Source organism: Mustela nigripes, chromosome 13, assembly GCF_022355385.1.
Source record: "Mustela nigripes isolate SB6536 chromosome 13, MUSNIG.SB6536, whole genome shotgun sequence".
NCBI lineage: Eukaryota > Metazoa > Chordata > Mammalia > Carnivora > Mustelidae > Mustela > Mustela nigripes.
This window is the reverse complement of record NC_081569.1, coordinates 28,428,986-28,456,388: the sequence shown is the minus strand read 5'-3', so window position 1 is coordinate 28,456,388 and position 27,403 is coordinate 28,428,986. Positions and strand designations below refer to the sequence as shown.

The window sequence follows — 27,403 nt, the reverse complement described above, 5'->3', positions numbered from 1 at the left end:
CAAAGGAAAACCCAGCAAGGGGAGAGGAGAGCGCCGGCAGCGGCTCTGCGGGCTCAGGGCTGAGGATCCGGTAATGAAGTCTTTCTGGAAGGTAAGAGAGGGCTGTGTGCTGTGTGCTATTTTTAAACCTGCTGGAGCAGCACATGGACTCCTGCCCCGCGCAATTTCTCCAGCAGAGGAGGGGCCCCGGGGGGAACGCAGCCAGGAATTTCGAGGCTATTTATCGTATTTCCTTTTATCAGGCAAATGATTTTCCTATTTCCCACATAGATAAAGATCTTCTGCTTACAACTCCGGCTCATTGACCTTGTCGGGACCGCTGTGCAGTCTGGAAATTGGTCCCAGAGAGAGAGAAGGGCGTTGTTGTTAGGGGTTGGCTCGAGGGGGTTGGGTGTTTCTTCTCCCAGCAGGGAGGAGGTCGGTCTGCCAAAAAACAAAACAAAACAAAACAAAATAAGTAAGTAAAATAAATAAATTAATTAAAAACCTTGCTCCCCGCCCCCAACTCAAAATGGACTGTTCTGTGCTATTTTGCAAAACTGCAAGGTTGACCAAGGAGGCTTTCAGTTCACCAGATTCCCCACACTCCCACCTAAGTACGTCCACAGCATTTTTCACCAGGACTGCTCTCTCCTTGTCTCCCGTTCTCTCTCTTCTGTCTCTCCTGCAGCAGCAAGCCCTACCCTGGAGCCAGCCCGAGACCCACGGCTGCATCGCTGTCTTGGCAGGCAGTGAGCAGAGGGGGCGGCAGCTCGGTCTCAGCTTGCAAACGGAGCCAGGCTCTTGGCTGTGCCAGCTCTGGAGGCCCCTTGGAGATGCCAGTGTGCCTGAGTGAGGCAGTTGCAACTTCCCCTCGGCTGCAAGCCTCTGGAGCCGGCAAGGCTTCTGGAAGCTGCAATCAATCTTAGGCAAGGGTGTGGCCGGAGGGCTGCTGATGGGCGGGAGGTCTCTCCCTGGGCAGGCTGCCCTCCTCACCTTGCCTTGCCTGGGCCTGCTGGCCAGGTTCACGGGCAGGAGCAGCACCAGAGATCCGCACCTTCTCGGGCACAGGACCAGAGGATGCTGTGGGAGGCTGGGGTTTTATTATAAATGTTCTCCGTTTCTGGCTTGTTCAAAAGCACAAAACATAAAGAGAGCCAGCTAGACGGAGGGAAGCCAGCTCCTTGCAGACTCAGCGTTTGAATAGCAAGGAGCTGCAGGCCCTCCTTGGACCAGCGTGGGTCTGCGGTGGGCTTGAACAGAGCCGCAGGCTTTTTTGAGCCCCGGGTCTCTCCGCACCGCGGTGGTGTTTCCTGGCCAGGGCAGCAGAGGGCGCTGGCTCTCCCAACAGCCTCCTGTCCCGGGCAGCTCTCCCACACATCTGGAAATGGGCTCTACCACTCTCTTATGAAATGTTGGATGAAGATCTGTCCGTGTGAGACGTGCTGGCACCGAGTGAGCGAGAATACACATCAAGAATTCCACTTTCTCATTAGTTCAGTTTCCCCCTCAAGAGCACTGGTGGAATGTGGGGAATTTGCCTTGCCAAGGCAGCCAGCACACTGGAGTCTTGGGCTTGGTTCAGCCCGGGTGGAATGCTTGGAGGGACCACCTCTGGTCTGAAGCCTTTGCCCTTCCCTCCCACGTGGAGGGGGGATAAGAAAACAGAAGAGCAGGACCTCCCAGATCTTTCCCACAGGGGAAGAAAGCTAAAGATGTTTGGCCTTGCCCCTGTGGGCTTCCTGAAGAGAGCAACTGCCCACGTTTCCAGGTCTTCCAGGTCGTTGGGAAAGAAGATCTAATTCTAAGAAAGCGTCTTCCCATACGGCAAGCGATTAGAAATGCTGGTGACATTTGCAAACGATGGAGCAGGGAGAGGAGAGACTGGCTGGAGGAGGGCAGAGCCGAAGCCTGGGAAGGGACCTGGTTGCTATTCCCAGAAAGTTCCCTAGACGTCCGCAAGCTGCATGCATTTAAATGTCCACATTTTCCCGCAGAAGCCAGCAATCTGTACTTCTCTTGGCCAAACAACACATCAGTCTAATATGGTGTGGGAGAAATGTGTTACATTCTTTTATGAACAGAATGTTAACACCTCCTAGAATCAATATTTATATCCAAGAACACAATGAACTGGCTTGTTTTGTGCTGCTGCAGGTATAAGAAAGGGACATTTGGGGGAAGCTGGAGATTGCCCTTGCTTCTACCCAGAAAGGCAGGCCCAGGGCAAACCAGCTGGGGCTCAGGCATCCAGAGGGTTTCTGCCCCTGAGACCCTGCTAGCTCCCTTCCTGCCCCTGCTGCTTTCTGTCTCCTGGGATTGCGAGAGGAAGCCAGAGGCAGCAAGTGGGGCAGGACGTGGCAGCGGAGGCCAGGACGTGAGGCAGTATCCTGTCCACATGACAGTTTGGGGGAAGGAGGGTCAGGCTTGCATCCTGGAACTTTCTAGTGGATAGCAAAGTGAGAGCTGACACAACATAAATGCTTAGACAAGAGACTTGTGGGGGCTGGAGATGGCTCTTTTTCTGGGGTCACCCTGGTGATATTTTTCTGGCCAGGCAGTTTCCCTCATTGAAGACAGCAGCTGTGACAGAGATGGAAGCCAAGTCTCCTCTCTCCAGAATGCTGTCTATTCCTCGGAGGTTTTGGGGAAACTCCATCAAGCTCCTTAGGCTGTTTCGTTCCTGAATGCTGTTTTTATTTGACTGCCTTTAGAAGCCTCTGGGTCTGCAGCCTGGAGTCAGGGCCTTGCTCCTAACAGGTAACGTCCTTTCCTAATTATAAAAACAAAAATAAACGCCTTTCTCCCTCATCTGGAAAATTTCAGTTTTGCCTGCATCCGAGCATCTAGAAATGTGAGTGTCCTCTTCATCTCGTGGACTGGATTGGGGTCTCATTTTGCAGAGCGAGCAGGCCCGCTTCGTTTCCAGATTAGATGCTGAAGGTTACCCCGTTAGCAATAGCACTTGTCTCTCATTAAATGCCTGGAGCTCATTATGGTATTACCTCCAGAAAAGTCTTCTCTGCTTTAATAGGCATGATCTTTAGAAAAGCTCCTTTGGCTTATGTATAAGACCAAGACATGATTAATCTTGGCCCCATTTAGCCGTGGGTCACATCTTCAGGGTACAGTGAAACCTCTTCTTTGCATGACCACAGTTTACAATTTTCTAAAATTTACAGCCCTTCTCTGTCGTTAGCATGTTTAGTTGCAATTCCCTTGGTATGTCCTGTTATTTTCTTCCGGTTCTAAGAAACCATCAGTAGATATCCCAATCATATTTGCTATAAAATTGGCCGTGAGAAACAGACAGTAATTCACTGGAAGGCGTGAGGATGTTTAGCATCTTTATAGATGCAAAGCTCCCCCTGCAGAAATCCCTCGAGAGAAACCTCTGCAAGTTCAATGTTCTGAACACCTTTAGAGAAACTGCCTGACTTAAGCTGCCTAGAAAGTGGCACCTGGTCCCGCTGCTGTTCTGGTATCAGGGGCAGAACAAAGAAATAGAGTTGACAGTGGGGCTGAGAATCAGAGTGCAGTCTTTAGTCAGGATGGTAGAGGTTGGCAGGGTCTGACTTATTGCCTGTAGCTCAGTGCCAGGATCTGAGACGAAGGGGCTGACACTGAGTGCGTCCTTAGGGGTCTTCAGTAAAAGTCACCCCAAGTCCGGACCTATCTTTAAGCTTCAGAATTGTTGCTATAGATGTTGATTTAGCACCTAGCCTCCTGCATCTCAGATGAATGTGCCCACGGAGATCTCTGATTTGTAGACATTCCTGCCTGCCCCGTCTGCTCCTTCTCCAGACTGTCCATCCCCACCAACGGCGCCTCTCTGGATCTGTTTGAAGCTGGAGATTCCTGCACAGCTGCCCTCTGCCCTCCCTCCTTCCCACCGCCAGCTGTCACTCACTGTGCTCAGCTGTCACTCACTGTGTCCCAGCCTCAGTGGGAACTCCCACCGCCAGCATCTCTCCCGGGGTTCAGTCACAGACACACCTCCCCTCCCTGTTTTGGTGCTTTGCTCCCTACAACCCACTCTTCTGAGAGCAGTCGGGAGAATTTCTGAAAACCACAAACTGGATTCTATCACTCCCCACTTAGAGATCTTCAGTGGTGTCCCCCCCCCCCCCCCCCCCCGCACTCAATCCCCCAAAGTCCTTAGGATGGCTGAAAGACTTCCTGTGGTCCAACTCCCTTCTGCCTTTTGCCCCCTTCCCCAAGCTCTCTCTACTCCCCTCCCCTGAGTTTCATTTAGCCCCTCTCCAGCACCAACAGAGGCTGGCCTTCATGCTCTCTTCCTGATTCCTTACCTAAGTCCTACCTGTTGCTCTGGTCTCATCTTACGAGTTACTTCTTTGGAGAGGTCTTCCCTGACCCCACGGTCTAAGACCGGTCCCCACTCCCTGCCAGCAGGCTCTGCAGAAGTCCCACCCCCCACCCCCGTCTTCCTCCTTTTGAGCCCATTGGTGATAGCTTATCGACTCTGGTTTGCTTAATCGTTTTCTTCCAAGAGACAGTAAGCTCCGTGAAAGCAAGAACCAGGTCTGTTTGGCTGCATTCCTTGCCCTGCCACAGAGGGGAGTAAATACTAGTTGAACCAGCGAATGAAACTATACACAACCTGATCAGCTGCTGCGATAATTGATGCTCCTTTAACGGTTTATGCCTTCCTAATCCTGTCTGGCGAGACCGCGTGTTACCCCCAGATTCTACCTTGAGGAGTCCCTCACTGAGGGTTGGGAGAAACCGAGTCAAATTCCGAAATGTCTCTCCCTCCTGTTCCTTGGTTCCCCCCATCACAGGCTCTTTTTGCTTCTTGTCCTGCCTATTCAACAGCCTGCTAACTGGCCTCTCCCCACAGAGCTTTGAGTTCAGGAGTCCGGCAAGGACTGAGAACTGCAAACACGAAGGGGGGAGAAAAGGTGTTTCTTGATTTTCATAAACCTCTAACTGAAATTTGGCACTTTTTGGAATTTGAAATGTTGGGAATGGAGCCCAGCAGTACTGGCAGGCCCTGTGACTTGGCCACCGGCGGGAGTATGGATATTTATACCATGTCACAGCTGTTGCAGAGGTTGAAATACCATTTGTGATCATTACTTTAAAATTATGGTGGTTATTAGAGCTGCTGCTACATTGTTATTTAATCCTTTAAGAAACACAAGTATTCCTGTGTAACTCATGTTTAATATTTTCATAGCTGTATTTCAGTATAGTTGGGTGTTCCTTGTAATCCTACATATTTTATTTTCTGCGCCTAAAAACATTCTGAGAAGCATCCACAGGCTTCATAAGATTGCAAGGATGGGTTCATGGCAGAAAACATGTTAAGAACTTCTGATTGAGTTTTCCTTCATCTCCCATCACTGTCTTGCAAAAACAGCCTTGATGCCTTGCCCTGGGCAAATAAAACGAAGTCCCTTAGTATGGCATTCAAGGCCAATTTATAATCCATTTTCAAAAAAATCTTTCTCTTTCTCTATTTTTTAATCAGTACACTGGATTTTTTTTTTTTTAAGATTTTATTTATTTGAGAGAGAGAGAGAGCATGAGAAGTGGGAGGGAGAAGCAGACTCCCTGCCGAGCAGGGAGCCCGATGTGGGAGCCGATCCTGGGACTCCAGGATCATGACCTGAGCTGAAGGCAGTTGCTTAACCACTTGAGCCACCCAGGTGTTCCTGGATTCCTGTGTTCTAGGAATTACTTGAGTGCATCAAAAATGCACTCATATCTCCAGTTCTATTTTTAGCTTCTCTTAAAGAACTACAATTGACCCTTGAACAAAGCCAGGGGTTAGGGGTACCGGCCCCTGAGCAGTCAAAACTCCACATGGAAGTGTGACTTCCCCAAAACTTTACTAATAGCCTACTTTTGCCTCGAAGTCTTACCAATAACATAAATAGTCGATGAACACATATTTTATGTTACATATATTATATGCTGTGTTGTTACAATAAAACAAGCCAGAGAGAAGAAAACGCTAGGAAAATCATAAGGAAGAGAAAATACATTTACAGTACTATCCTGCATTTATTGAAAAAAATCCACGCAGTTTAAAGCCCTGTTGTCCGGGGGTCAACCGCACTTTAAGGACTAGCTCAAACTGTTATCTTGGTAAAGCTCTCTTTTGACATCCCCTGGACACAACCTTTGTATTTTCCAGAACAGTTTGCTTACAGCCATTTGGTAATTTATCAGTTCCTACTGTAGTCAGCTTTCATGTTTACTCTTTGTTACATTGTGAACTTTTGAGGAGACCTCGTCCTCAGCTTTAAACCCTAAACACATAGTATTTGGAAAATGTTTGAATGAATGACTGTATCTAAAATATTCACTCTCCTGAGGGGGTGACTAAAATCCATAACGGCCACACTAGTTTGTCCTCAAAAACAAGAACTTCAAAAACAAAACAAAACAGACAAACAAAAAAACCAAGAACTTCTCTTGATAAGCGTAATCCCCCTTAAAAAATACAGCAGTCCCAAGGGCACCTAGCTGTCTCAGTGGGTGCAACTCTTGATCTCTAGGTCGTGAGTTTGAACCCCATGTTGGGGGTAGAGATTACATAAAAATAAAATCTTAAAAAAAAAAATCCCCCCCCCCCAAAAAGCAGCCCCCAAGGAAAATAGATTATTATCTTACATTCCAGTGCCTGGACCCAGCTGCCTTGAGTTAATGTCTATCCTTGAAGATAGCAAAAGCACTCCTGGCAGGAACCCATTTGCTGAGTCCATAAACCTTTTGGCTGTATCACTGACATCTTCTCACATTACCCTTCTTTGAACGACGCCAAACATACTGGCCAGTCTCCTTCAAGCAGACGCTTTCCATTACTTGCCCCAGGATTTTCTAGCCATCAGGTTACGGTATGATTTTTACATCCTAGAACATTCAGCTGCTTTATGCCAACCTTAAACAAATGCAAATGCAAGGTTTGAAAAATTCTTTTCCTAAGGAGCTTGAAGAATTAAAAAGGAGACCGTTCCTTCATTTCATAGTCCAACAAACGGCTTGAGTAGCTGGATCTCCATATGTGCACCTGCGCGGAGGCTGGAAGGAATGTTAGCAAACACTGACCTGAAGTTGCAACCTCACGGAACCGCAGACTGAGCTGAAAAGGAAGCATTTAGTGGAGAGGGATCAAAGTGTCTTGTATCTTGCTCGGGGGCAAATCTGCTGGTTGACTCTTGGTTTTAGCAAGTCCCACACAGAACTTTCCATATTTCCTCCATGACGTCCCAACCTTAAGTATATCCCATCTCACATAATGGCACTACCCAGTTGCTCAAGCCAAAATAACCTGGGCTCAATCCCACGACCCTGAGATCATGACCTGAGTCGAAATCAGGAGCCAGATGCTCAGCTGACTGGGTCACCCAGGCGCCCCTCCCAGGGAGTTATTCCTAATTCTTTTCTTTCACTCTTCACATTCTCCTCACAACTTCGGTCCCTTACACTTTGAAAATATATCCTGAATTTGTCTGCTCTTTTCTGTCTGCACTGCCACCACTCCAGGCTAAACTATTGTCACTTCTGCCTTGAACTCCGGTGCCATCTTCTTCCTTTTTTAAAGATTTATTTATGTTGAGAGAGTGAGTGTGTGAGCACATGTAGGGGTGGATTCCATGACCCTGAGATCACCACCTGAGCTGAAATCAAGAGTTGGACGCTTAACCGATGATGCCACCAGGCACCCCCTGTGCCAATCTTTTAACTGGCCTCTCTGATTCTGCTCTTGACTCCCCAGTTCAGTATACAGCGGCCAGAGTGAGGCTTGAATAACATGGGGCTTACTTGTGAGAGCTCTCATCACAGCCACTTAGAATACAATTTAAACTTTTTAATTTTTTAGAAGATTTTATTTGAGAGAGAGAGAGTCAGCATGAGAGGGGGTAAGGTCAGAGGGAGAAGCAGACTCCCCACAGAGCTGGGAGACCGTTGCGGAACTCGATCCCGGGACCCTGGGATCATGACCTGAACCCAAGGCAGTCGCTTGACCAACTGAGCCACCCAGGTGCCCACAATTTGAACTCTTTATCACACCTTACAAGGCTCTACACAATTCTGTATTGCTTACCTGGCAACTTCAAAGCCACTCTGCTTCTCTTGTACTCTGTTCCATCCAGCCTTTTGGGGTTTTTCTCTCTTCCTTGAAATCCCACAGCTCATCCCTATCTCAGGATTTTGGCTGTTCTATTTCCTAAGTCCTCAGAGGCCTGGCTCCTTGGAATCAGCAGGGTCTGCCTTTAAACGTTACTTTTTCAGAGAAGGCTTTCCTCTATCTTAGTTATTTTGTAGCATTTCAGCTTATCTTGGCAACTAGCTGATGGGAGTTTGTTAGGTTATGTTTATAGTCTCTTTTCCCCTAGCAGGATATGAGCTCCATGGGGACAGGGATCTAGAGTATCTCCTGACAAAAGAAAGACATTCAGCAAATATTGTTGGACGATTAGGTCTAATTCTGGTTTTCACACCCACCATACTATGCCACTGCTCTGAACTCGGGTCAGTCTCATTAAATATCTCTAAGGCAGTCTGGCTACTGAGAAATGTGGAGTCAGAACTATTTGGGTATAAATCCGTTCTTTGTCTCTTCCCAAGTGCAAATTTCTTACCATCTTTGCGTCTTAATTTTCATACATGTAAAGTGGGTACAGTTGTCCTACTCCATAAGGTCGTGGGAAGAATTAAATGACGTAATTTATGTAAAAGGCAGAGGAGAGTGCTTGGCCTATGTATGCCTAAATATTCTCATTTCCCTTGAATCTTATGAATTATAACAGTTAACATTTAGGTGTCTACCTGTGATAGGTACTAAATGTTTTACATGGATTAGCTAATTTAATCCGTCTAAAACTCTACACAATAGAAACTATAAATATCTGTGTAACAGATAAGAAAGCAGACTAGTTTAAGCAACTTGCCCAAGGTCACACAGTAGAAAACTGCAGAGCCCAGCAAACTAGAACTCAGCGAGTCCATCCAATTTCAGAGGTAGTGAAATGTCAAGGTCTCTGTCTTTATTTTGACCGGTTGGTAGGAAACCTATTTTATATTCTAACCTAGCACATGTGTATGAATTCAAGTGGGAAAATAAGTTTTGCAAAATTATACTTACCCTTAGTATATGTATTCTGACAGTTTCTCTTCATTTTAATTAACTAATTAATTTTTAAGTGGCTTTAACTCCATAACCCTGAGATTGAGACCTGAGCTGACATCAAGAGCCAGACGCTTAACCAACTGCCCCACCCAGGCGCCCCTCTGTTCATTTTATTTAAAAAAAAAAAAAAAATGTTTTTGACCGACTTGATTTAATGGTCTATTAATAAGTCAAAAGCACACTTTGAAAAACCATTCATCTAAGTTACAATGAATCCAGCCACTCTTATTGTCCGGCTCTCTCAACCTCTACTAGAGAAACTCTTTGATGGTTATCAGCTAGACTTTTATATTTATGTTTCAGATAAGAGTTTTATTAGTTAAGATGCAGATCCCTCAAGGCTCAGATCCACTCCCCATTGCCAACCTTCTTGCCATTATGGAAAAATCATCTCTTGTCCGGTGAGAACCAAGCACTTCTTTCACTCTCCCAAAATTATTTACCTGTATCAAAGCTTTTAATACAAGGTGCCCCGTGTTGGAACTTTTTAAGCAGCTTTCCCCCGTAGACACACGTTCCCGTGAACACCACACTGAAATGGTTTCTGGATGAGATGGACACTGACATTTTACCTGCTCTTTCAGTCCAGAGTTGGCACACGAGCTAGCATTTATTTCTGTAGAGATTCTGAGGGCAGGGTATGTGTCAAAAGGCAAATAAACGAAACAAAGAAAAAGCCCTTGGCTGGGAACTCTCAGTTGCAAGGGAGGAAATTCTTTGGGAGGGCAGGAAGTAGCTATGGGCTTTTCTGCCAAGCAATGCTTCAATTCCCCCACCCTCAGGGAAAGTTTATCCTGGTGTTGTTTCAATCCAGCAGATGCTGAGCAGTTCGAGAAAGGGAACAAACAACTGGGGGAAATAATACCACCTGTTTATGTTGACTTTTACCAAACAGGGCTGGCCACCAGCTGTCGAGGGGTTTGGGAGAAGCTAAGGTGGGAACAGGAAAGGCAAACTCAGACTGAAGCTAGGTCTTGGCTTTTTCGCTATTTGGTGGTGGGGGATCGGGGCAGGGTCCCAAGGAAGTAGAGGACCAATTCTCAGATGGCCAAGAGGCAAAGGCAGTATAAGGCACCCTGCTCACTGACAGAGCAGGGCTGGCTTTGGTGCGTGCACGGCGTTAACACGTTAATTGCTTACTCTGTATTCTTTCCCCTTCTTCAGTGATTGTAACTCACACATCATTGGGGAAAGTAATGTCCAAGGAAAGGTGACATTTCTTGGCCTCCTTTATAGCGAGCTGCTGTCACGTGACTGAGTTCTGGAAAGCTGAGTGTGATTTCCAGGAAGACTCTTTAAAGGGTGCTGACTCAGCTGGGTTTGCTCATGTTGTCCTCGCCCTCTTTTCTTCTTCATGCTGCCTGGTATTTCAAATGACAGCTGATGGCCAAGAGGCTATTCTGGACCACGAGGTGACCCTGAGAAAGGAACCATGTTGTGGTGCAGACAGGAGCCATTACACTGGCCTTGGACTGCCAACCTTCGGAATACTTTTCCATGACAGAGACGCATTTCTTGTTCAAGTTTCTGCTGATCTGGGTTTCTGTTAAGCATAGAGTCAAGCCCCATCCTAACTGAGTTGGCTCAGTAATTTTCCACACTCATGGAACCCAGTCTTTGTGTCCTCCAAAGCACAGTCACTTCTGTTCCCTAATTCTAGCTTTCTAACAACAGCGTAAGAGAGCTGTGAGGCACGTGTTCTGTCAGAAGAGGAAACTGGAGCTGGAGCAAAGCAAGTCTTGCCCAGTGCAACACCACTGGCTCCTTGGAGAGCAGCGGGCTTTAAAAGCCAGATTCTCTCGCCCCTAGGATTTTAAAAGCATGGTGGAAAGAGGTGACAGTTTTTCCTTTAAAAATGATTTTGATTGGTTAAGTAGTGGTTGTTTTTAAAAGCAAGCATCCAAGGACAAGTAATCTCTTCTGTCAAAAGGAACAACATCAGATTTCTTTCATGTAGCCTCCAGAACACTACTGCTACATTAAAATGAATTACAACTCACTGTATTGTTACAACATACATTAAAAGAGTTGAACTCTCAAACAGGCTAAGACACATTTTGAATAAGCAATTAGCAAAATGAATGTGTTAATGTTTTAAAAGCATAACAGTCTTGATGATTAATGTGGAGTTGACAAAGTCTTTAAGATGAAAAGGCAGAGGTAGGACTTTTTTTTTTTCCCAATTACAATGCAGGGAAAATTGAATGAGGTGGATTCAACATAGAAAAGTTTTAATGAGGCAAGTGTCAAGCAAGCATATCAACTTCTTCAAAAACAAAGAAAATCTAAAAGTTTAATTACAAAAACACTTGTACAGAAAACTTGGCATTTCAACAGTTCCAAACACATATACACAAATTTTTTCCCCTAAAATTTAATGTTGTCAGAAATAAAACACTTTGTCTTACTTTCCTCAGCTGCTCCTTGTGTTTTAATGAAAGAAAAAAAAGATCTGTAACACTGAACAGGCAACAAGTTATTTCTGGAGAAGAACCTATACGTGTGCTAGAATATCTACAAGTTTATTGGGGAACATGAATTAGGTACTGCGTTAGCCCGTAACCTCACTCACCACCTCCTGGTTGAACAACACAGACCTGCTTTACAGAATCAGACAGTTTTGTGGCGGCTGAATCCCAGCCACCAGAGTCAGGTGTGTAGCTACTGGGAGAGGCAGGATTTTGAAAGCAGGCTGCGTATTGTGTGAAAATGGTTTCAGAGTGTAGGCAAGATCTGGGGCATTCCTGAATATGCAAATATCTCAAGTCAATGTCGGATGTCCTTGCTAGAGTCTTGAGAATGATAATCTTTGGACCAAGTTACAGCCTTTCCTGGTCAACAGTGCTGCTAACAAAGGGGCACAAAACGGACACAAAGGAGAAACAGAGAGAAATACGAGGAGGAAAGAAAAAGGAGACAAAGTGTCTGGCAGAAAGGCAGATACAAACTTCCAGAACTGGCTTAGCTGTCCTTCTGCCACACACAGGCTATTCTAGCTTGGACTGAGCACGCAGGGGGGCTGAGGGAAGTGACAAGAACAGCAGGTGAGGGCAGGAACACAGGAAAGCACAGAACAAAGCAGGCTAGGCTTATGGCGACAGATAGATGGGCTCTTATTCTAAGAAACTGCCAGGCAGTTGTGTGTAGGCTTCAGTGCGTGGAAATTTGACATGTGCTCACATGGCATTTTTTAACAAGGTTGTTTTTGTTGTTATTTTATTTCCTTTGGGATAATAAAGAAATCAGGTAAGGAGATGCTGAGAAGACAGGATGGTGCAGCAGCCCGACAGGGGGTTTCTGGCTTGTACCCTGGCTCATGAGCAGATTGTGAGGGGGACACACTTCCACCTGCTTCAGTGGCGTGGTGCCTAGACAATGGGCTCAGCATGTGCCACTTTGGTTCCAAAGATCTCAGCTGCAACTGTCAGCCTTGCACTCTAGAGCAACAAAACACAACACAGCAAAACCCTGAGATGAGAACCAGAAGGCTGTCTTCCCTTTTGGTGTTTAAAAAAAAAAAAGAATCACTTCCTAAGAGGGGAAAAGGAAGGGAAGCCTGTCCTTTTGACGTAGATTTTGCAGTTGTGGCTACAGAGGGAAGACAAATCCCTCTGTGCCCTTGCTTATTAGCTCAAGAGACGATTTTGAACATTTCCACCCATCCCTATGCTTGTACCTAGAGCAGACAGGGATTCCCTCAGGTTTCACTCATGATAAACTTTGGGTTTTTGTTTTTAATGCCAAATGAGAAACTACTTTTCCCGTTCTCTCCTGTTTGCCAATGACCTTTTCCTTAGCAAAAAATGCTCCATAAGACACTGCCAACAGATGGGAACAGAAGAGCCTTGCTGGGGCTGGGACCAGACCGTGTCTGCGCAGGAGCAGTGCTTAGGAAACAGCAGGCAGTAGCAAGGAGGAAGGAAAGAGCATTCTCCTTCAGGGCAGCAATCACAAAGCCTCGGTGAGGGCTGGCACCCACTGGGCACCGTGTGGGATAGGAAACACAGCCTTGCTCCACAGGGCACTGTCGACAAGAAGCTCCTTTCTTTGGAGTCACAGCAGGACAATGATGGGAGAAGCCTGGGCCTGTCCAATGAGAGGAGCTCTCCTTCAGAGCCCTGCTGAGCAACAGAGCCCAGAGGTCAGAAAATGGAGATGTCGAACCTGAAGAGGGTGAAGGAAATAAAACATCACCCTCAAAGGTACTAAAAAAAAAAAAAAAGAAAAGTGACAGCTAGGTAAGAAAACCGGAGCCACTGAGAAAAGGGTCCCATGTGAAGTGAAGCAATGAGAAGGCTTCCTTCCTGCTGCAGGAGAGGTCAGGGTCAGGGCGGCTGGTCGGCAGAATCTATGCAGACCCACTTTATCAGAAAGAAATGCAGATGCCAGGAAACTGGAGACCCGGGAGAAGGGCTGTACACTTTCAAAGCTGCACAAGGACGGTTCCACAGGAAGTGCGTATCCATGTTCCTCTAGCAGCTCTCGCCTATGGCTTCCCGGGGTGAAGGCATTAAACTCCTAACTGATAGTTCTTTCCCAAGCAGAGCAATCTGTACCCCCTCTCTGCCTCCACTCAGTTCATAGGTCCATGGATGGCTTCTCATTCCTCACAAGTAAAACCACTTACAGAACGTCATGGAGCTCTAAGACCTGTAGGATTGGGAGGGAGAAAAACAATGAAGATACCAAAAAGGTAATAAGCACTGATCAGAAAGGTTAGGGCTCTGGGTTAAAAAAAAAAAAAAAAAAAAAAAAAAAAAAAGCTCTGTTCTATTTTTGGTAGGGTTGAGGTGAGAAGCAGGGTGAGTGTAGACAAAAGAGCTCATAAAGCTGCAAACAGACAAGCTCACTGAGATGTTTTAGATAACGTTTCAATGAAACGTGGCCCAGCTCCAGTTCAGCAACAATAGGGAGGTAGGAAAATCGTCAGCCCAACACAGAAAAGCAACCATCGGGGCCAAATCGGATGATGGAAAATTAGTGCTCTATTTTAGCCCAAAGAATGTATAATCAATCAAAACCAATTTTCTTCAAGCAGAAATCTAAAAATCTTGGCATGTATATAGAAATGTATTGTGTGCAGAGGATCAATACATTTTCTTACATTGCTAAATGCAATTGCATAAGGGTTTTTTTTTTTTCCCTCAAAGAGCTGAATATTTTTCATTTGGTTAAACTGAAATCAAGTAACATATGGATTTTGACAGTTTATGTGACATTGGTCACCTCTCAGTGTGAAATTGCCCCATGGTTTCCTCCCAGCCCTCCTTTTTTTCTAGGTACCAGTAAGACACAGAGAAAGGTGACAGCTGGGGCAAGTCTTTCACTGTATGTCTCTAAAAATGATTTTTAAATGGGTTGACCAAAATTTTGTAACATTACAATTACTGGATCGTAAGTTTTTCTATTTGCTTCCTATTTATCTTAATGCTCACATTCCAAGGCTTTTTAGTGTCTTCCCCTTACACCTGCCCCGACTCCTTATAGCAATGTTTTAGAAACTTCACTGAACCAGAATTTAGGTACACATGTTCTTGTCCTGGATTCTGCACTCATCTACTTAGATATTTTTCAGGCAAGAAATCTCACCTCTTCGGGACCTAGTTTCTTCCTATGTAAAATGCTGGGATTTCTGAAGGTTCCTTCCAGCTCTAATATGCTCCCCCAAACTGTAGAACCCTGGCTTCCCTTCACTCATTGGCTCCTGACAGTGGATGAAAACTTGGCCAAGCTCACGTCAGAGTAATTAATTGCACCAGGAATGCTGGGGACATCAGGCATAGCTGTCTGCACATATTTGTATAATGAGGCCAAGCCAGTATTAATCACAGTCTTCATAATTGTTTCATTTGACAGTTTCGAGGGGTGTGGGGAACTACCTACTCTTAGTTATGCTTGCATGACTAGATTGTAAGAATCTGAAGTAATAAAATCGGTTCACATTTCAGTTATTTTTCTTTTCCAAAAGCAAAACAGAGGTGAAAACCAAGGATAATGGTAACATTCTAGGTTTTCCACGACACCTCTGAAAGCCGATACTACAGTTCATATCCTGAGAGAGGCAAAGCTCGAGGAGAGTCTTACTGGCAAAATGCTCAAAATAGAAAACCACTTTTGGCTCAAAACTTGTAATAACTGCCCTATACCTATGTGAGGAGACACCATGTTATCAATTACTGTGTTCTTCCACAATCTTCCACAGTTTCTCCCGGCTCTCTCTTTTCAAGCCTACAAGAGTGCTAATTGAAAACACTGTGTGAAAATGAGAAAGATGATGAGCTCCTGAAAATCCCAGGCCTAGATTTACAAGCTGTTCCTCTCATAAACAGCAGCAGTAATGCCATTTCTTTATTCTGTAGGCAGTCCAGCCATCTCTTAGAAGTACAGGCTGTTCCATCTGGCTACTCACTAGAAGGACGGTAATCCTTTCCCCATCAGAGCACGGCTGAGGCTAAAGTATAATGAATTGTTTTGCAGTTACCATCCAGTGGGATGGCCAAGGAGAGACTCCTGCTTTTTGTCTCTGCTAGCAGATGTTGCCTCATTAGACAAAGTCATGGGTTTTATTTATTCTTAGACATTTTGCTCAAGGTCCAGACCATACTAGAATATGAATATGTCTATGAGTATGCTTAGGTACCTGCAGGACAAATAAATAAAGATTCAAATCCATGACTGGCCATTGTAAGGAGCACATCCTGCTTTCCACTTTTGTCTTTCTACCCATACATGGCCATCTCACCATATGGTCTTAGGACTTCCACAGTTTATAAGTCTGCTGCAGACCAAAGGGATGTCAATTCGGTGGTATGGCATACTACAGGGCACACTTGCTCTAGGAATTTAGGTGAATACATACGAGTTCTATTTAAGAAATGACACCTGGGATGCCTGGGTGGCTCAGTTGGTTTAGCAGCTGCCTTCGGCTCAGGTCATGATCCCAGCATCCTGGGATGGAGTCCCACATCGGGCTCCTTGCTCAGCAGGGAGCCTGCTTCTCCCTCTGCCTCTGCCTGCCATTCTGTCTGCCTGTGCTCGCTCTCTCCCTCTCTCTCTCTGATAAATAAATAAAATAAAGAAAAAAAAAAAAAAAAGAAATGACACCTGATGACTATCATTAGCACCAAAAAGTTTATATGGTCAGAGACTTTCTGGAAATGTACGTTTTTTTCTTTTCTAAGAGGACATAACACATGCTACTAGTCATTTGTTGAAAATATTTTAGAAGGCTTATTTTCTCTCTCCTCTCTTTTTTGCCTACTGAGAATTTATTTTTTAAATCGATTTAAAGTCTTTTCATTTTTTATTTTATTTAAGGAATCTCTGGGCCCATCGTGGGGCTGGAATTCATGACCCCAAGATCAAGGGTTGTGTGCTTTTCTGACTCAGCCAGCCAGGAGTCCCCCTTCCCCTTTTTTAAAAAGTCTAAATCTCTTTAAACAGGCAATAGCTGTTTCACTGTAAGGCTAGTCCACAGTGACATCTAACATACAATAGTTACTCTGGTATCAAGTGCTGAATGAAAAGCTTCTTACATAGGTTTATATACATGCGATGTCTCAGTGACTGCTGTTGTAAGTGATCATTAGTATTTTCCAGGGAAAAGGAAGCTTAACAATTAAGTGATACTTATTTTGTTCTAAGCGCTGTTTTGGGGGTGATTTCTTCTAAGCTTCTCATTCACTCTTCAAAACCCTTCGGGAAACAACACCGGAGAATACAGCGACTAGCTAACAGAGTTGGAATGGAGGTTCAACCGCAAAAAAATCATGCTCTTTCCACTAAATCACACTGAGGCAGGCATGAGAAGGAACTCTATTCTGACATTATTTCCTATATTTAGTAACCATGTAGCAGTAGTTTTAATCAAGTCTCCAACACATTTATTTGATGTATTGCTAGGGTTTTAGTAGCTCTGAGAAAGCCTACTGCCTTACTTTGGATGACGTGTTGGCACATACGTATTGCATCAGTGAGCACTCACCATTCCCTAACGATCAAGCCTGTTCACAACTTCTCGAACTGTAGCTATGAAGTTCTCATTGTCTTGGGGATTAGCTAAAATAATACTGTGTAGTCTGTTCATATAGGAGTCAATGGTGTCCACGGTAGGTGTCTCTCCACTTCCTGAAGTGAGATAAGGAGAGAAAGAAAGAAAATCCTTCCTATTCAGTTCAACCACAGCACACTTAAGTGACTCCACAGTAAGTGTGGGGTCTTGGTCTGCTCCACAGAAAAGATTTTCATTTCGGGGGAGAGACTCTGAGACCTCAAAGAAATGAACGTAATCCACATAACCTGAATAAAAAGACGGGCTATATAGTTGTTCTACCGTATATACCAGTAGCTGTAATATAACAAGAAGTTAGAGACTCTCCCAGCTTTCTGCTGTGATTATCCTTCACAGGAAAGAGGATATAAAAAAATACCAGTGTTTATTTTCCTCTTTCTTCCCATCAAAACAAAACTACAAAGCGAGCAGACATGTATAAGAAAAATGCTCTACTCAGGATTTATTACTCAGCTTTCATTATTCTGAATATCAAATTAAGCTTAATAGAAAGGAAAGTAAATTACATGAAAATATAATTGGAGAAAAATTTAAATGGCCGGAGAGCCTGAGATTTTGGATGACTATAGCCAATACTGAGATACTGTTACAAGACCCACAGCAACCTCTGAGCAAACAAAAACCCTTATTCTATTGATTATCTTCCGGGTGGGGAGACCTCACCCCACTGATACCAACACAAGACAGCACCTGCTCCCTCCCCCATCATGGAATTGCCCAGGTAAGGGTGACATTACCAGGCAACGGCATGCTGGCAAAGCTGCTGGTCAACACCTGCCGCAGGGTCTCCAGGTGCTGCTGTAGGACGGTGTTGCGGCTCCGCTCCTGGATCACATCCACCTCCAGCTTCTCCACTGCGGTGCGCATGCTCTCCACGTGCTTCTGCAGGGCTGCATTCCTCTCCTCGAACTCCATGTTGGATTTCCGGAGCTGGCGGAGCTCTGCCTCCCGAGCTGAGGACACACGTCCCACAGAGGGCACATGGAGCACTTGGGAGTCTCTGAGGATTCCCGAAGACTCTTACAAGGAAGTTCTACTCAGCTGTCTCTAATTAGCTACCCCACCTCAACTCCCTAGTCTCATTAGAGCCTTCCAGATAGCAATTTCAGCAATAAAATGCCTGGTTCCCCAGAGCTATTTTAATTCTTAAAGCTGATCATATTCCTACTTAAGATTGCAAGGAACAGTTGCAATTCTCAGTATTTGTTTGTTTATTTATTTATTTATTTAAACTGTGCAAGAAGCAGCCTGAGGGGCTTTCACAGGGAGATCCTGGGAGGCTGGAAGCACAGCTGTGGGTCTCCATCTTTACTGCAATGGGGTCAGCTTTGCTCTCCCTTATTTTATATTCTGGATGCCCATGTAAGCTTTTGTTTATACAAAGGGTTTCAGGCTAACAGTCTGAAAGCAACTGAATTAGTGATGCACATTTATTTCCTTTGATCCAGAGACTAAAGTAGCTTTGACAAAACTGGCGTGGCTTTCCCTCACTGGTTTTTTGAGTAGCTACCCTTACTACAGAGTGAAACAGAAAGAGTTTTCTCCCTCCAGAACAGTTCTAGGGTCAAAAATAACACTGCCGCTCCTTCTGAGCAACGAATTTCTCCTGAGAATGAAAACCCCCGTCACAAACCTGAGGAACACAAAATGATACTTTGGTAATTACCTTTGCTGTGGTTCAGGAATTCCTCTGTAAATATAGGAATGTCAAAAACAGAGCGTTCCTTTACCTCTGTTTCTTTCTGTAAATCAAGAGTAACAAAACAGTGAATTCTTTTTTTTTTCTTTTTAAAGATTTTTATTTCTTTGAATTACTTTTTAAAGAAAAATTTCTTTATTATTTTTCTTTATTTTCTTTATTTATTTAAGAGAAAGTGGGAGAGCAAGCACAGAGCGAGAGGGAGAAGCAGATGCTCCAGTGAGCAGAGAGCCCAATGCAAGGCTGGATCCCAGGACCCTGAGGTCATGACTTGAGCCGAAGGAAGAAGCTGAGCTGACTGAGCCACCCAAGCACCCAGTTAATTCTTTTCCCCTCTTTTCTCTTCTACTGAAGTAGAGTGGACACACAATGTTACATTAGTATCAGGTGTACAGTGCAGTAATTTCACAAGTCTGTACATTCTGCTGTGCCCACCAAAGAGTAGCTACCATCCATCACCACACAATGCCATTACAATAGCACTGACTATACTCCCTAGGCTGTACCTTTTATCCCTGTGACTTATTCATCCCATAACTGGAAGGTTGTACCTCTCACTGCCCTTCACCCACTTTGCCTATCCCTCTGTCCCCATACCTCTTGCAACCACCAGTTTATTCTCTGTATCTATGGGGTCTGTTTCTGCTTTTTGTCTAGTCTTTTCTTTTTTTTTTTTGAGATTCCATGTATAAGTGAGATCATATGGTATTTGTCTTTCTCTGACTTATTTTTATTTAGCATAATACTCTCTAGGTCCATATGGGTTGTCACATAAAGCAAAATTCCATTATTATTATTATTTTTTAGATTTTATTTATTTATTTATTTGACAGATAGAGATTACAAGTGGGCAGAGAGGCAGGCAGAGAGAGAGAGAGGAGGAAGCGGGCTCCCTGCTGAACAGAGAGCCCCATATGGGGCTAGATCCCAGGACCCTGGGATCATGACCCGAGCTGAAGGCAGAGGCTTTAACCCACTGAGCCACCCAGGTGCCCTAAAATTCCATTATTTTTTATGGCTAAGTAATATTCCACCATATGCATGTGTATATATATGTGTGTGTATCTTCTTCTTAAAAAATTTTAAAAGATTTTATTTATTATTTGACAGAGAGAGACACAGTGACATAGGGAACACAAGCAAGGGGAGTGGGAGAGGAAAAAGCAGGCTTCCTGCTGAGCAGAAAGCCTGATGTGGGGCTCGATCCCAGGACCCCAGGATCATGACCTGAGCTGAAGGCAGATGCTTAATGACTGAACCACCCAGGCGCCCCTGTGTGGATCTTCTTTATCCATTCATCTATTGATGAATAGTTGGGTTGCTTCCATATCTTGGCTATTGTAAATAAAGCTGTATTACACATAGGTAGGGGTGGATATATCTTTCCAAATTAGTGTTTTAACAAAATTGTGAATTCCTTTTTTTTTTTTTTTTAAGTAATCTCTAAGCCCAATGTGAGGCTCAAACTCATGACCCTAAGGTCAAGAGTCTCATGCTCCATCAACTGAGCTACACAGGCATCCTATAAAACAGGTAACTTTTTTTTTTTTTTAATTTACTTATTTGACAGAGAGAGAGCATGCACAAACAGGGGAAGCAGCAAAGGGAGAGGGAGAAGCAGGCTCCCCGCAGAGAAGGGGAGCTCAATCCCAGGACCCTGGGATCATGACCTGAGCCAAAGGCAGACACTTAATGACTGAGCCACCCAGGTGCCCCCAAAACAGCTAATCTTAAACAGAAGCTAAACTGAATAGGTAAAGCCTGAAGGCCATGTGTTCCTTACAAAAACAGTAGGGTGTGCAGTACTCAGTTCAGGTGGAGGTGTGCGGTAAATGTATTCATTCACCTTTTAACTAGAATCAACCTTTAAAGAGCTCAAGTACGTTAAGTATTCAGTTCTCTTAGGTGCATAATCATTGTGCAATGAGAAATCTTAAAAACAAACTTACATAGGGGCGCCTGGATGGCTCAGTCAGTTGAACATCCAGCTCTTGATTCGACTCAGGTCATGATCTCTGGGTCCTGAGATCAAGTCCCGAGTTGGGCTTGGCACTCAAGGCAGAGTCTGCTTGTCCCTCTCCCTCTACTTATACCCCTGTGCTCGTGTTCTTTTTCTCTTTTATAGATAGATAAAAATCTTAAAAAAAAAAAAAAAAAACCTCTACATAAATTTCCCTAATGGAGAATATGGAAGCCATTTCTCAACTATGTGCTTTGAACAGTCAATGGTATACAGCTGTGCATGTGGTTGAGGCAGGAATAGAAAAAGGGAATTTCTAGGTTTTTTTTTTTTTTCAGTTGCTTCTGTTGGTTATGCATGTAAAATGCTTTGAGATAGGGCTGTCCATTCTAAGTTTGCAGAATGACAGTAAGAACTCTGCCAACCATGAGCACTAACAATGGCATTCTATTGGTACTATTGCTGCACTTACTTGAGGGGCAGCCTACAATTGGGGACATTTTAGATTTTCTTCAAATGCAGGGAAAAACAAAAAATAAAATCAAGAAGTTAGAAATAAGTAGGCTCTAAAAATGAGAACAGCGAGGGATTATGTGAGATAGAAAATAACAAAGGCTAAAATTAATTCACCAATTTGGGGAATTTAAAAATAAAATTAAAAAAATAAGGCCTCACAAAATTACTGTAAAATATATCCCATGATGATCCTTAAGGATAAAGTCACTTTCAAGATGCTTTGGCTGCCATTTCTATAATGAATCTGAATCTGAAAGCATTAGAAATATAAATCCTATGTGTACAGGCACAGTGTTCAAAATCTTGCATAATATAAGGTGGTAAAGACAACAGCAGGAAATGAGCACTGAAGAAATCGTTAGTGAAATCTGAAGATTCCAAAACCCTTCTAACATAAAGAACAGTTAAAAAAAAAAAAATCTAAAGGCACTGCTAAAAAAATAAATTTAAAGCCAGAGATAGAATATCTTCCCTACTCTTGCCACCACTAGTCTCTTAACTTTGAACACAAATATGATCTGGTGCCCAGTAGAAAGCTAAGCAGTTAATAGTCTATAAGGGGATTCTGATGGCCAAGCTCCTGTTTTCATACTGGCGTCTGCCTTGTCAGTGGGCTGGGCTGTGTGAACAGCCTGCCAATGGCAGTTGATCAAGGGAGGCATCTAAAATGTTAAGTCCTTTAGAGCACTTAATTTTTATCTTTAAACAAGGCAAGCAAAACTTCAACTTAAAAATAATTTAAACAATTTAAAAATAAACAATAAAATTATCAGTGAAAGCCCCCATTTCAACATGTAAAGCTCTATCTGGGGCTAGTTCCTAGTGGTTTGAAACAGAACCAAAGTATGGGCAAGGGAAGCTGGTGCCAGAAGGGATCCTAGGCATATTTCACGGTGGCTTTCTCTCGACTCTGCAGGCTTACAAACGCTTTAACCCTGTTGCCGGGTTGCTACAGGAAAGCAGAACACTTATGACATACAATTTCAACACAAAGAAAGTGTAACAGAAGTCCACAAATGACCTCGTCTAGTCTTAGACTTTATCATCCTGCCTTTTTCAGTCTCCTACTTAACCGCACAGCCTCATATGAGATCAGTCCCCTAGCCACAGGTCTGAATATCTGCCGTTGAGAAGGGTAGGGAGGGATGCTTGGTTCCCATTACCGTGGTACCAAGAGCCCTCTCCAAGTCCCCTGACTCTCATCGGACTGGTAATTCTCTTCTCCTCTTCACCAGAGTGGCCCAAACCGAGCTAACTGCGTAAGCGAGAGCACAGTACCTCGTAGGTGTATTAACACACTGCCTCTTGGTACAAATTCTTAAAGTGCAAAATAAGAAACACGAAAGCAATTAAATGAAACGTTCAGTCTCTGAAAGGCAACAGAAATTCTACTTAACGGAAGAGTGGTAATAAAAACCATCAGCACTCTCCCATTACTGAGTACATTACTGGGAATGGAGAGGATCCTCCTGGGGGCTCAGATACACTTAAGCTATTCCAAGGATCGCTCAAGGGATTAAAATCATAAGGATTTCATTACCTCTTCATCGAAAGGGTCTAATTTGTTCAGGCTGAGTGTCATTTTGTCATTTCTCATAAATTAAAGGAGAAACAGAATTATTGTTTCTATCTTGGTCCTCACATGGGATGTTTCTTGAGAGTAACACAGGTTGACTCCTGTGTCTGGAGGACTGCCTTTTGATCTGAGAGGAGCAAAAATGCTCTTCACTTTGGTTTTTCATTCTATACATGGAGTGGAGAGTAAGAGAACAGAGGCTCTTCTGAACGGAACCTATTTTGCTGTGATCTAGGTTCAGGGCCAGAATTTCATAGAATGTGACACGCTTCTCTCAAGTGCCCTTTACTTTAGGGAACACTCTCAATCCTATGTACTGGGCGGAGTGCTCCACTGCTACGCGCAACACTCCACTGGCTCTCAGGTCAGCGTTTCTGCAGCTCTGGCACGCACTTGCCAGCACCTGCTGTTGTAACAATGTCTTTGGAATCCAAGTTCCAGTTAGGAATGCGACAGGTTTCTTTTCTGTATACAAATGATATAATTTAACTGGCAACAAATTTGGGGACATCCCCAGCAACCAGGCCCATTTTCACTTGCAACACCAGTGTGTTCCCCACAGTGTGGCAGGTGTGGCCAAGAGTGCTAGACTGGGATACTGAGGCCTGCATTTCTCTCAGACCTGTGCCTCTAATTCATTAAGTGATTCTGCGGAAATTCTTTTCTGTCTTGGGCAGATCACTCTTCTCACCCATAAAATGGGGGGCGGGGTGGGGTAGGGTGGTCAGTTCAGAGAATTTCTGAAGTTCTTAATATTTCTGAAGTGAGCTGGAACACACTTCTACTATACTTGTCATTTTACTCCGAACAGGATAAATAAAGGGAAATAAGCATGTACTTAGAATCTATGATGTTTTAGGTATTTTATGCGATACCAGCTCTTTTATTAACTTACTCATAATTCTGCTCAAACCATTTCACCCACCTCCAGGTGTCCCCCACAAAACCTGGGGCATCTCTAAGGTCTGATTCAGTTTCTCCTTTCCATGGGCTTCCCTGTGGCTGCTTTTCACTTGTGGTGCTTTCTTACTTTTCTGAAGCATTATGCTAAGAAAGTATATGTAAGGAAATCACTCTGTAACTATGTTTAAAAACTCAAACCAGTTCTTTTTTTTTACTGCAATTGTTTTGAAATTGCCTAGTTTAGGAAAGATAGTAATCAACGAAAAATGAAAACTGATAAAGTGAGGGACATTAATTGGGTCAATAACCTTGTTAAGAGAGCTTTAACCTGGTGTGGGGAGAGCAACCGACAGATTTACAGAGCCTACTGTATACACATTTGAGGAACGACTGTGGCTCTTCATCTACTCTCTGCTTGTTTTCCTTTAACATGTGTCTGATCCTAAGACAGGGAAATCACATGGAGACTGATTCCTTTTCATAAATCACAGAAATTCCTACCAGGTGATATCATGTAAATAAAAATAAGAAGCTTCATTTAATAAATAAAAAGCCTCATTTAATAAAAAGCTTCACTTCTCAAATCATCAGCAGCAGCTTCTGTGACTGAGTAAAACTACCAAATCTTTCCTGACTAAAACTATGGGCCTTACTGAAGACGCAATGCCACATACAATTAGGCCAACAAAATTCATAGTGATGAAAGGAGTTAGTAGTTGACTAGAAAGTGTGAGATCTAATGTTTTAGATTATTGTCCAAGTTCTCTTTTATAACCATTAAGGACAGAGAAGTTACAAAGGATACGTAATAAGGAAAAAAGAAGTATGGAAATCTCATGATATTGGTAGGTGGGCACCGACAAATAAAAGGAGAAATAAGTAATTATACAAGTATTTGGCAATATGGAAAGCTTGCAACACTACTCAATTAGAATTTTATATATAAAGTATATATACAGTTTCTTAAGTAAAAAAAAATTGTAATATTTCACTCTAATTAGAGCACAGAGACATCATATATCTACATTTACATAGGATTTATTTGAAGAATAAAATGCTTTTATTGTACTTATTTTCTAATTCAGGGATTATAATAAATCTGCTTAACTTGTGAATCTAAATGTTTTCTCTCTGTTTTCAAGGTCACCAATGCTTAAATATGTATGAGAACTAGAGGTCAAAGATAAATTAGTTATTATTTTGAAGAAATTATTTCTTAAAACTAAATGCTCACAAGAGTACATAAGAAAATTCTTTTCTGTCAATTTCCACTGGTACTTCAACAAATGGGTTTTGAGCAAAAAAAAATTTATGGGACACTTCCCAATGCAAGTGCGTCATGCTAGGTGGTATGGGGCAGCACAGGATGGGAACTAGATCATGCTTCTTTCCAAAAGAATACAGTCCAAGAGTGTGAGTAATAGAAGGACTTGAGTAACCTCAACACCTTAGCTACATCAGCTAAGTATGTATGGAAAATACAGAGAGCTGTGAGGGTTAAAGGAAGCTGGAGGGCACAGGAAAAGTTTGAAGGAGGAAATGGAACTTGAAACAGGGCTTGATGGATGGCTAGAAGTCAGTGAGGCAGAACAGGATGATGGGGGAGGGGTAGTGGAAAAAATGAGTGAGAGAGAAAAGTATTTTTGTGAAAGAATAGGAATGTAGGCATGAGGCTGAAGCGGATGGCTCATGTGGAAGAGAATGAGTGGGAAAGGTTTTTATTTTCTTTTAAAAAAGATTTTATTCATTCGTTTGAGAGAGAGAGAGCACAAGCTCTAGAGGGAGAGGCAGAGGGAGAGAAGCAGGAAGCAGACTCCTTGCTGAGCTAGAAGCTGGACATGCGGCTCAATCCCAGGACCTGGAGATGATGACCTGAGAAGAAGGCAGACGGCTAACTATCTGAGCCACCTAGGCGCCCAAGGAATAAAGGTTTTTAAGTACACAGATATACACGGGAAATGTGAGAGTTAAGGTGTTTAGAAAGGAAGTTGGGACTTAATTACAGAAGACTCAGACCGCTGAGCTGAATGGGATTTGGAAAGTGACAAAAAGTCACTGAGCATTTTAAAGTGTGGAATTACCAAAAAAGTTTATTTTCTTACAACCACATGTGAACCTTGGGGCTACATATATATTTAAAGCTCTCTTTGCCGCATAGTCAAGACACACATGCCTAAATCCTATGGGTGATAGGCTAAACCAAATGGAGGGGAAAAGGCCAGAAAACAAGTAAATGCCAGTGAGCCAGGAACCAAGATACTGTCACTTGCACTCTGCTGACATTGCAGTTGAATAGTTCATTTTAACTGAATGTTGGATTCCCTGAACCACAAGTTTCTGAGAGTCAGAGTGAGGTATCTGAGGATGATGAACTGTGACCAAGTTATGGCTTTCAGCTGGTCCTTATTTCCACACCTCGCTCCAAATTCCAGCCATCTTTAGTGTGTCAAGGCAATAAAATTCTTGGACCACAAGAAAGGACCAGAGTTAGGGGCAGTAGTTCAAGGACAGACTCATAGTAAGTGTCCGCCATACAGTAAGAATCTTTGAGCAAAAGCAACTCACCCCATCCAAATGACGGGATAGGAAATATTTTGTTATTCATTAAAAAAAAAAAAAAAAAAAGGTCCAATAGCATGAGAAACAGTAATATTATTCTAAATAGATACATGATAGGTAGACAGAAAGGGAATTACCTCATGATCATGAGTTGCCTGCCGGGCCGCATCTAAAAATATGAAAGAATAAGAGAACATTGTTAATATGAAGAACAAAACAAAACAATAACAAAACCCAAGGAAATCAACTGTACCACACCACAGTTAGTTACAGTCAGACACAAGAGAACAGCAGACACAGTTCCTACCTCTGAAGAGAACAGAGTGAAAGAGTGGACAGGAGATGCACGCCAAAGGCTGTCTGCACAACAGACTAGGTGTGGGTGGGGCTTCTTTGGCAATGTCTCCTGAAGAAAGGGAGCTTAAAGCAATACTTGAATGGTGTGATGAGCAAATTTAACAGAGGACAAAAGATCAGTGAAGACTGGGGTCTGGTCTGTCTTGTTCACTGTAGCATCTTTAATGCCTAGGTGAACGCCTGATGCATCCCAGGAGTGCTCACTAAGTACTGTTCGAGAACAGGAAAACATGAATGGATGAATGACAAGGATGGTCCCTGCGGGCTGGGAGAAACGGTGCATGAAGGCTTAGAGGTGTTGAAGAATGGCAGGTATGGAGTTCAGTAGACAGACGTGTTTAAAGGCAGAGAAACGCCTAAACCGGGAATTAGAAAAAATGCACAGGCAGCCAAAAAGGGTCGTGGAACACCAGTCAATTGTTTGATACTGGCTATGGAAATCCAACTGAAATTTTTAAATGAGAACAATGTGATTTTAATAAAATTCCAAGGTGCTGTTTGTAAGTGAATGTAGAATAGAGAAATGATGGGAACCTGTCTTTTACATTCATCACTTTAACAGCAGGCTTTGTGACACTCTATAAGGCACAACAAACTACAAAAACATTTCCTTCTGGTTC

At 43.5% G+C, this 27,403-nt stretch overlaps 1 protein-coding gene and 1 long non-coding RNA gene across 4 annotated transcripts in view; one reads left to right on the top strand and one right to left on the bottom strand.

The window, feature by feature from the left end:
- On the top strand, window positions 1–27,227 carry LOC131999143 (uncharacterized). The gene is made up of 3 exons (XR_009399035.1): window positions 1–91; window positions 671–2,739; window positions 26,956–27,227. It is a non-coding gene; the product is annotated as an uncharacterized LOC131999143 (long non-coding RNA).
- Window positions 85–27,403, bottom strand: part of HMG20A (high mobility group 20A) — a 90,061-nt gene continuing 62,742 nt past the window's right edge. The window contains exons 6-10 of one of the 3 annotated variants that reach the window (XM_059371773.1): window positions 26,564–26,595; window positions 18,880–18,955; window positions 17,951–18,166; window positions 17,127–17,269; window positions 85–423 (exon numbers count right to left, since the gene is read on the bottom strand). In XM_059371773.1, coding sequence (XP_059227756.1) covers window positions 17,133–17,269; window positions 17,951–18,166; window positions 18,880–18,955; window positions 26,564–26,595 — 461 coding nt within the window. In that variant the 3' untranslated portion in view covers window positions 85–423; window positions 17,127–17,132. Of the gene's footprint in view, window positions 424–11,356; window positions 13,793–17,126; window positions 17,270–17,950; window positions 18,167–18,879; window positions 18,956–26,563; window positions 26,596–27,403 lie in introns of those variants that run through there. The other 2 variants (XM_059371772.1, XM_059371774.1) reach the window with 2 other exon arrangements.